The 10,980-nt window shown below is 38.8% G+C and overlaps 1 protein-coding gene across 1 annotated transcript; it reads right to left on the bottom strand.

Annotated features, from left to right (window-relative positions):
- Window positions 1-613: 613 nt before the first annotated feature.
- Window positions 614-10,468, bottom strand: LOC135462908 (uncharacterized). Its single transcript, XM_064740217.1, has 5 exons — window positions 10,271-10,468; window positions 8,153-8,476; window positions 4,753-5,097; window positions 1,995-2,306; window positions 614-981 (listed from the first exon to the last, which is right to left on the bottom strand). Exons 1-5 carry the CDS (start codon window positions 10,308-10,310, stop codon window positions 614-616), a joined length of 1,389 nt encoding a protein of 462 aa, XP_064596287.1. The 5' UTR covers window positions 10,311-10,468.
- Between the last annotated feature and the right edge of the window lie 512 nt (window positions 10,469-10,980).

Genomic DNA, 10,980 nt, shown 5'->3' with positions numbered 1-10,980 from the left:
CCTATAAAATTTAGAAAAAAAAGTAGAAAAACCTACTGCTTCTGAGTTCAGAATTTAACGAGGTCATTTGCACGTTGAGAAAAAAATTGTGTAGCAGAAAAGACATGTACCAGCATGGGAAGCCTTTATCGTGTCCAAAAGCAATACAAATGCACACACACACTCGTACCAGGTGTATGTCAAAGGGAAATCAGTTATAAAGGAGATGTGATTTGATAGTTTTGCTATTCTAAAACAATAATGTAACTCAACCTCTGCGGAGGTCAGCCAGTGACCTGTGGATTGTCGTGGGTTTCCCCCGGGGTCTGTCCGGTTCCTCCCACTGTAATGCTAGCCACCGTCATATAAATAAAATATTCTTGAGTGTAGCGTAAAACACCAGTCTAATAATTAAACAAATAAAGTCACTCAAGCTTTGTATTTATCATGGCCTAGGAATATCTAAACTTTTCTAAAGAGATCTGGTAATTGGTAATTACTGTCCATTCTATAGAGTCATTCTGCCAAAGCAAAAAGGCATTAAATCAAAAACACCTGTTGCGATATTCAGTGTTTTCGTTGCACGCATATATACATACATACATCTGCTGTATTTGTTGAGCTTTACATAGTGCTATAGATTCAAACGAGTATACAACTGCTCAATACACAAAAAAACTAAAAGGTAAAAATGTTCAAACCCACACAACACATTAAATGTTCTGCTCTTCTGCTCTATCCATCTTGTCATAGCCCCATCCTGACTCCCTCTACACACACACGTCTTCTGGTTCAGGGACGGACTGACAGTTATAGTGATACTGATCTGCTGACTTCCATCGTTTCCAGGGATTGTGTTTGTCTGGCCACACTCTGATGACCAGGAGAGCGCTGGTTTGGGATTCCCCTTTCCCACCTGACAGGTCAAGGTCAGTTTTTGTCCAGATTCCACCGCTGTGTTGTTAGCATAACCTGACAGGCGGACGCCACTCTGTGGAGGATCTATGCGAAATATACACTATTGTATATTTTACATACATAGAAATTCATTACTTGTCCCGATGGATTAATGGTATGAGCTGAATTAGAAAGGTTACTATCTGCTGAGAAGGTGTTGATAATACCGAAAGTCATCTGTTGTAAACTGTGCACGGTTAGTATTACGCTTGTCCCTTGAGTTACAGAAGACACAGTTTGTATATCGAGTAAGATGGATTGTAATATCGTTAGAGGTTGAACGAAAACCGAAACATACTAGTTGCTTCTAACATCACGTGTTTCTGGTTGTTGTTCAGAAGTCTTTGATATGCATGTTGTGTTGTTACACTGCACAACATCGGGATCAATCGTGTAATTCTGCTGCCATATAAACATGGAAAGTAAGGAAAATGTACAAGTTCCAAGGAATTCCCATTCCAACGTTAAGAGAACCTGCTTAACACGTATATAATACATGTATATTAGTATATATGAAATACATGACTGATATCAGCAAAAGTGGCCCGCGTTTGTTCTAGATAAACACTATAATATTAGTAGACAGATAATTTTTAATACTCGAACATCATTGTTAAACATAGCAAAGTTCTCCAACAAACAGAAGGAAAAAGAAATTTTCCCTCGGTGCCTAATACGTGTAGCTACATTAGCACATATCACGACACTCGTTTTACTACAACGCAGTCATTTTCCACAGGACGGATCCCTGGACCCTGGCTTAAATTGATGCTTAGCCCCCGACTTCGGAAATGGTTCCGCTGCAACTGTTCTTATGTATTCACCAGAAAGGTAATCATACTTGAGCAATGTCCTCACATGGTTTGATCCAGCTCACCTGGGTATGATGATGTATTTGAGATCAGCAAAGCTTGGTCTCAAATATTTTTACTCAGCAGACATCACACATATTAGCTATACATCGAAATTGCATCGATGCATTGAAGACCTGGTTCTCTATATTTATATGACTACTAACATAATATGTACAATATGATTCTATTCAAGTGAATACTCACACTGTACATTGAGTGTGTAGACTTGTGAGCGTACAGGAGGATCCGTCACACGGTTGGAGGCGATACAGTACAGCTCAGCTCCGTTCTCCTCGGCACTAGCTGTAAACGTCAGTGTCCGTGTTGTGGTCTGTACCAAGATGGAGTCTTGGTTACAGGCATGCGGGTCTAGCTCCCGGACATTACCGGAACTCCGTATGTACGCCCTTATGCAGGCCTGGGGCTTACTGGCCGAGGTCACACAGGTTACGTTGGTGGGTTTACCAGCTAGTACTGTATATGGAGGGTTCGTCAGGGTCACCCGAGTCACCGGTACTGAGAAGATGAAATATTACACATTTTTCTTGATTTTTGAATTGACTGATGACAATCGGAAAATATTTACTTAGGCAAATTGTCAAATTCAGTTTGAACTAAGTCAAAGTTTGTCATCTTTTTATTTCTCTAGAACAAAATCACATATCTTTAATAAGAGGTGGACGTCTAGACAAAGAGGAAAATACCATTCCGCAGATTCAAAAAGCATAACCTTACTTGCGGTTAAATTGCAATAAACCTATCGCCGTCAGCTCTGTTGCGAAAAACGACGCCTGGGTGAATTGACCGCTTGAGCATGCTTAGTGTGAGACAGCTATGCCTGCAGCACCTTTAGTTCCAAAACACAATCTCAAGAAGCTTTGGATTTTGTGTGTACTCTAGCCATAATGGGCATAAATGATTTGCACATGGACGATGACCTCTCTGTAAATACCTGTGATACAAAAAATATCTGTAATATATGATACAATGTATACTGAAATTGTTTGTATGGTATACGGAAAACTTTACACTAACCCAGCTGTTATATTCTAAAAGACAATTCTTAGAACGCTATACTTGGCAACAAAATAGTTTGGCAGCATATTTCGATATCCGATATCCGTCATGAAAAACCGATTGAAAGATACATTCAGTGTGACCAGATCTCATGACCACGTCTACATACTGTGGATGTTCACCATGGGTTTTGATGTACAAATGTGTTGTGGTGCGGACAACTACACAGCTGGCGGCATAATCTCTCATTTAAATATGGCCTTCACACACAATACATTTCTGAGCACCAATAAGGATCAACACGCCCACCAAAACACTAGAAAACGTGACGATAGGTTTAATTTGAGCATACATTTCTTACTCGAAAAAATGAAAGCAAACAAAGGCATCAAACCAATGAATACAATTATTTCCTCAACCTTTAAGAATATTCTTCTTATTTATAAAACTTATTACACAATTCACACCACATCTGGGCGTCAGAATCAACCTAAAATAAATAACAAAGTAAGCTTAACAAAACACACGCACAAAAACCAGATACCCTTCTCTAGTACATAGTATGCACTAGTCACTTCAAAACGAGGTCATATTTAATTGTTTGCATGGCAAATCTGGCAACCGCCTGAAATATGCTTTTCTTGCTGTAAGTGAGAGCTGACATACAGGTAAAGGCTGCAAGTCAGGAAAGTCTGTTGCGAGCAATAGTAGGACTCGCACAGAGCAATAAATAAAGAATTATTGTGTCTCGGACTATAGACAATTTTGACAGTTCCTATTGGGGTAGTGACCTAATCGGAAAAGATGAATGATTACAGGAAAGTGGTGTAAAATCACGCCACAAATTAATGCATCTTCTTCCACAGCAGATTAAAGTTGGAGAGCATTACAGAAGGCTGGACAAGAAATTTATCTGACATTTGTTCGATTTCTCTTGCCGTCTGTAGATAAAATACTCCTTATTAGCATCGACATTACATATGAGGACAACGACTGCTTGGCATAGCTGTCAGACAATCCATTCTGGCCAACACTTGAATCATCAGGAACTCACCCCAAAGACACAACAACAACACCATAAAACACCCTTTTGACGATATGCAGAATGCCATAAAATAAGGCGGAGATCGAGACTAATGTAAGTTACTTAATGAAGTTAAATGGTCCGCCAGACTGAGCAGACTTAAATATTTGCACCTTTGACTGTAGACTGAATGGCCCATAATCGGGCATTACATTTTTTATGTGGGAAAACCAGTAGTTTGCCTATTAACATAAAGACTGACGATTTTTATTTCAATTATTATCAGAAACATTTTGACAAAAATATATAGTTTGGTTTAAATAGACGACCTACTTTTTCTTTGATTAAAATATTTTCAAACGATGGAAATGACGGTCTAGAACACGCCTAAGCATGTATAATGTTCTGTTTTTATTCAGACATTCAGACAAGGAAAATATTATCCACTGGTTTTTCGGATTCCTCAGCGGGTGTACGGGATGTGAGGTAGGCTATTATGGTGCATACGCGTGTATGTAAACTATATATGAACACCAAAAATTCATCAACAGACATGCTTGATGTATGTATGAAAACGATAGTTATGTAAGTGTGCACCATGACCCACTTCACATGTTTCTAAATTTTAAATGAATAATATCACCTGAGATGTTCAAAGTCTTCTTGCAATGTCTTTAACATTTAATCTTCCACTTTCGAGACAGGCTTCAAACGTGTTCTATGTGTGCTCCATGTTTGAGACATGTGCTCCATGTTTATGACATGTAGTCCATGTTCATAAAAATAAATGGAGGAGATCAGTCATTCATGTTGCATTGACCTTGAATAACAGCTACCCGTCGGAAGAAAATGTCATTGTGAAAAACATACTGTGTTAAGCTATGTGTTTCTCTATAATAAAACTGGCTTCTCACAAATCACCTTTAACATCCAGGGTAACGTCGATGTCCTGCCCTTTATACTGAGATGTCCATGTGACTTGGGCTGTGTCTTGTGTGACGTTCTCTATCGTCAATGTGTAAACCTCTTCACCGTTGACGTGTTGACATCCCCCTGATAACCCTGCTGGTGATTCTGATGATACCGGTATTGACGGTGTACACACACGGGTGGAGTATATATGGGATATGTTCTGATTATAGCTGTAATACCAGGACATAATATTCCTGTCACCTGCCGGTCTGGTTATCTTACACTCCAGAGTAAACGGACGACCGGCTATGACATCTCCCATTGTTGTGACTGACAGACTGGATACGGATACTACTAAAATGGAAACAACGGACATGTACAAAATGATTTATTCTTACTGGTTACTAGACAGTGTTAAAAGAGTGTTTATTATGTAAAATGCGTGTAAATTACACGTTGTGTTGTGGCCTGTACCGAGCTGGAGTCGTGGTTACAGGCACGCGGTTCTAGCTCCCGGACATTACCGGAACTCCGTATGTACGCCCTTATGCAGGCCTGGGGCTTACTGGCCGAGGTCACACAGGTTACGTTGGTGGGTTTACCAGCTAGTACTGTATCTGAGGTGTTCGTCAGGGTCACCCGATTCACCGGTACTGAGAAGATGAAATATTACACATTTTGTTGATTATTGAATTGACTGATGACAATCGGAAAATATTTACTGAGGCAAATTGTCAAATTCAGAAAGTTTGGACTAAGTCAAAGTTTGTCATCTTTTTATTTCTCTAGAACAAAACTACATATCTTTAATAAGATGTGGGCGTCTAGACAAAGAGGAAAATACCATCCACAGATTCAAAAAGCACAACTTTACTTGGGGCCAAATTGCAATGAACCTATCGGCCTCTGCTTTTTTGCGAAAAACAAAGATGGAAAAAAATGCATGGTTGAAATTACCATTTGAGCATACTTCCGGTGAGACAGTTATGCCTGCAGTACCTGAAGTTTCAAAACACTAGAAAACGTGACGATAGGTTGAATTCAAGTATGCAGTCCTCACTCGAAAAATGAAAGCAAACAAAAGCATCAAACCGATTAATACAATTATTTCCTTAACCTTTATCTACATTCTTATTCGCTTAAAACGTAATTCTGAACAAGAGTACACGCAAAGACTTTTCACTTTATATGTGATCTAACTTCCACACCCAGTATACGTGCTTCATCAATAATCAACAAATCCTCTACAACCGATAATAAGAAATGTTTAACATAAATGAAACGAAAACCTCGTCATTCTGGAGAATCAACTTGTCATTAACGTTTATTACTTCATTTCCTGCTACACTCCACGAATCCTTTATAAGCACTCTATATCATACAAAAAACGCAACAGATCAACAGCAGGGCTATAGCGTATTAAGTTATCCCCTTTGAGCACCCTGTGTTCCATAAGAGGCAGAAACATTATTGGTTTTCAACTTTCGTCAGTGTTCTTATCAAAATTACTTTCCTTGATTTTGTGAGCATTCAATTTTTGGGAAAATGTGTAGTTGTTTCTATATAACAACTGTTCATGTCATGCCGACATCCGGTGAATGCTATTTTAAAACTATTGTTAAGTTTTAAGCCCTCCTCCACTGGAAAAAATGGTTATAATATCATTTGTGGAAAAAAAATCTCCCTGTACTATCCGACTGACTGGCTGGTTGGTCGGTCTCTTGAATTTATTGGTGCATGGAAATTTTTACACTATTCACACAACATCTGGGCGTCAGAATCAACCTAAAATAAATAATGAATTAAACTTGACAAAATACAAAAAAACAGATACCCATTTCTAGTATATCGCATGCACCAGTCACTTCAGAAAGAACATATGTAATTCTTTGCATGGCAAATCTGACAACCGCCTCAAATATCTTTTTCCTGCTGTAAGTGAGAGCTGACATACAGGTAGAGGCTGCAAGTCAGGAAAGCCTGTTGCGAGCAATAGTGGGACTTGCGCAGTGCAATAAATAAAGAATTGTGTCTTGGACTATAGACAATTCTGACAGTTTCTATTGGGGTAGCGACCTAAACGGACACGATGCATGTTTACAGGAAAGTGGTGTAAAATCACGTGACAAATTAAAACATCGGTCTCCCTGGACAGTGGATTAAAGTTGGAGATCATTACGGATGGCTGGACAAGAAACAGAAGTTTCCCTTTATTTGACATCTGTTCCATTTCTCTTGCCATTTGTAGATAAAGTAATCCTTATTAGCCTTGTCATGAGAAAGCTGTACATGGACATTACATATGACGAGAACGACTACTTGGCATAGCTGTCAGCCAGTCCACTCTGGTTAACATCTGAATGTCCTGGAACTCACTCAAGACACCACAACAACCCCTGTAAAACACATTTGACGACATGCAGAATGTCACAAAATAAAGGCGGAGATCGAGACCAATAAATGTTACTTAATAAAGGTTTGTGCTTATATGGTCCGTCAGACTGAACAAGGTTTTAACAGGCTTAAATATTTGCATCTTTAACTGTAGACTAAGGAGCCCCTAATCGGGCATTACATTTTTTTAAAAAATCTTTGTCTTAGAAACAATAGTTTGCCTAATAACATAAAGACCAACGATTTTTATTTCAATTATTTTCAGAAACATTTTGACAAAAATGTATAGTTTGGTTAAATGGAAGAGCTACTTTTTCTTTGATGAAAATAATTTTAAACGACGGAAATGTCCGCTTTAAACAAACACAAGTCTGTATAATGTTCCTTTTTAAGCAAATGGTTATCAAGGGGATTTTCTGATGTACACAGCGACATGTAGGTGTAACGGGTGTGGCTTGTATATGTAAGGTAGACTATTATGGTGCATACCCGTGTACGTAAACTATATACATGTATGAATAACAAAAGTGTATCAACAGACAAGCTGGATGTATGTCATAAGATGATAGTTATGTAAGTGTGCGAAGTATTAAAAAGACGATACACATTAAAGTGTGCGATGTATGTAATAAGACATATTCATGTAGGTGTGCGGCATAACGCACTTCACGTTTTTAAATTTTAAATGTCTTAAACATGGAGCACATGTCTCAAACATGGAGCACATGTCTTAAACATGGAGCACACGTCTCAAACATGAAATATATGGCTCAAACATGGAACACATTTGAATTCTGTCTTGATTTGAAAAGCGATTAAATGTTGAACACGTTGTAAGAATACTTTGAACGTCTCAGGCGACATTATTCACCTCACAATAGATGGAGGATATCAGTTATTCATGTTGCATTGACCTAGAATAACTGTTACCGGTCGGAAAAAATTGCCATTGTGAAAAACATACTGTGCTAAGCTATGTGTCCCTCTATAATTAAGCTGACTCCTCACAAATCACCTTTAACATCCAGGGTAACGTTGATGTTCTGTCCTTTGTACAGACATATCCATGTAACCCGGCCCGTGTCTTCTGTGACGTTCTGTATTGTCACTGTGTAAACTTCTTCACCGTTGACGTGTTGGCATCCCCCTGATAACCCGGCTGATAATACTGGTATTGACGTGTTACAATCACGGGATAGGTATATTACGGAGTTGTTCTTATACCAGGCCGTTCTATTCCTGTCACCCGCTGATCTGGTTATCTTACACTCCAGGGTAAACGGACGACCGGCTAAGACATCTCCTGGTGTTGTGATTGACAGACTGGACACGGATACTACTAAAATGGAAACAACGAACATGTACAAAATTATTTATTCTTACTGGTTTCTAGACAGTGTTAAAGAGCGATCATTATGTAAAACACGTGTAAATGTACATGTATATACAAGAAACCATGCATGCATTTTGCATTATGCAAAAAAGTTACACATGTACCCTAGATTTGGGTTCAATGGTGCTCTCCTAACATGTCAGCATAACTGATTCTTATTTTTGATGCTTTGATAATGCAATGATTATTACCCTAATTATTGTTATTAAATTTGGATTATTTGGATGAAATAAGTATTATATGTATGTGAATTTAACATGTACCAATTAAACAGCATTGCGCCATGAATTAAAAACATTCTGAAGCTTTTCATGACAAAATTACATTGATTTTATATAAGTAGCCTAAGTAAAGGCGCGAGGTGCACGCCAGGTTAGCAAATTTAACCATACATACAAGAATACTACAGCGAAAAACGAGTAATGTCCCTTCAACTACAATACAGTTGGCCCTATATTTTAGTGAGCTATAGATTTATATTTGCACAATGTTTGTCTAAACATGCATACTGATAATGTTTCCCAAAATAATCACTAGATGGTGGAGATAAACCTGGAGAAACTATACATGATAAATTTGATCATGTTTTCCTAAATAATGGCAGTGTGAATCGCGTCGACAATCACAGTTCACGTTCTTCGTTATGCTAATGGTGGGCACATTCGATAGTGACTGCTGTGAACTGTGATTACCGACCACTCTGTTTTCACGCTGTCGTAGCTCCTGAATTATTGCCCTAAAATATGAAATTTTGGTGAAAACTGAAGCCACAATTGATAATGAATACCTACTTTAATTGTTGAGTGAACACATTATTTATTACTGAGAGAAAACAATATCAAATCTCTTCGGGCCTTTATATTTTTGTTGAGTATACTTTGTGCCCAATGTCATACTCCTGTCATGTTATATGCGCAAGAATTAATCAGGATCCAAGTCGTGTGCCTTACTACGTTATCATTTATATTCACCCGTGAATATATGTATCTCATCTGGAATTTGATTGTACCTATTTATATGTCCAACATGGCGATTTTATTGAACACGATGAACAGAAAATTTAAAACATAAATGATGCAGAAAGACGGAAGGAATTTAAGAATGGAATATCACAGTTCACGCTCTTCGTTATGCTAATGGGGCATACATTCGATACTGACTGCTGTGAAGTGTGATTACCCGACCATTCTGTTTTCACGCTGAATTAATCAAGATCCAAGTCGAGTGAGGTTCACTCGTCACCAGTGAATATATGTATCTCATCTGGAATTTGATTGTACCTATTTATATATCTAACATGGCGACTTTATTGAACACGATGAACAGAAAGTTCACAACACATACGATGCAGAAAGACGGAAGAAATTTAAGAATGGAATATCACGTTAGTTTTGGTTATGAAAATTTGTGACGTTGACTGAAATCACTACACAAGACACAATGGTCCCCACTACGGGCCACAAGGCGAAGTATGTACACGAAACTTACAGGACTTTTCAGTGCATAGCCATGAAACTAAAAATACTTAACAATTCCAAATTAAAGCACTTCTTTCTGCCGTAAAATCTACAATAAAGGAAACCGTTGAAACGCGCCTTGAAGTAATATATAGGCCGTTTATGAAATGCATAATTTTACAACGATTGCTACTGTCATTGTAAATCTTTTACCTTTTTTCTAGCCTTTTTCCTTTAACTGAACATGTCGCTTGATGTAGGTATACATTAGACCTATACTTACCTTGGCAAAGGCAGACGAGAAAAGTATAAAAGCTTTCCATTACACCTGGTCCGTCTATGTCCAGTTAGTGACTCGTTCACCTGTAGAGTACAGATTACACCATTAGCATCGCATCCATGCCCACGCACTTACAGCCCTCTGTTCACTTCGTCTGACTTCGTCCAGTTAGTGACTCGTTCACCTGTACAATACAGATTACACCATTAGCATAGCCTCCATGCCCACGCCCTTACAGCCCTCTGTTCACTTCGTCTGACTTCGTCCAGTTAGTGACTCGTTCACCTGTACAGTACAGATTACACCATTACCATAGCATTCATGCCCACGCCCTTACAGCCCTCTGTTCACTTCGTCTGACTTCGTCCAGTTAGTGACTCGTTCACCTGTACAGTACAGATTACACCATTACCATAGCATTCATGCCCACGCACTTACAGCCCTCTGTTCACTTCGTCTGACTTCGTCCAGTTAGTGACTCGTTCACCTGTACAGTACAGATTGCACCATTACCATAGCATTCATGCCCACGCCCTTACAGCCCTCTGTTCACTTCGTCTGACTTCGTCCAGTTAGTGACTCGTTCACCTGTACAGTACAGATTACACCATTAGCATCGCATCCATGCCCACGCACTTACAGCCCTCTGTTCACTTCGTCTGACTTCGTCCAGTTAGTGACTCGTTCACCTGTACAATACAGATTACACCATT

The sequence above is a fragment of the Liolophura sinensis genome, chromosome 1 (genome assembly GCF_032854445.1).
Source record: "Liolophura sinensis isolate JHLJ2023 chromosome 1, CUHK_Ljap_v2, whole genome shotgun sequence".
In the NCBI taxonomy this organism is placed as follows: Eukaryota; Metazoa; Mollusca; class Polyplacophora; order Chitonida; family Chitonidae; genus Liolophura; species Liolophura sinensis.
The sequence above is the reverse complement of the archived record's forward strand: the minus strand, read 5'-3'. Positions and strand labels throughout refer to the sequence as shown.

What these genes read in the sequence shown, in the direction of transcription:
- LOC135462908 (XM_064740217.1), bottom strand. Translation starts at nt 10,310, where the DNA reads ATGGAAAGCTTTTATACTTTTCTCGTCTGCCTTTGCCAAG. An exon ending in CGTTACCCTGGATGTTAAAG is followed by an intron (nt 5,098 to 8,152) that starts GTGATTTGTGAG and finishes TTTCCATTTTAG; the next exon opens with TAGTATCCGTATCCAGTCTG. An exon ending in CGTTACCCTGGATGTTAAAG is followed by an intron (nt 2,307 to 4,752) that starts GTGATTTGTGAG and finishes TCATCTTCTCAG; the next exon opens with TACCGGTGACTCGGGTGACC.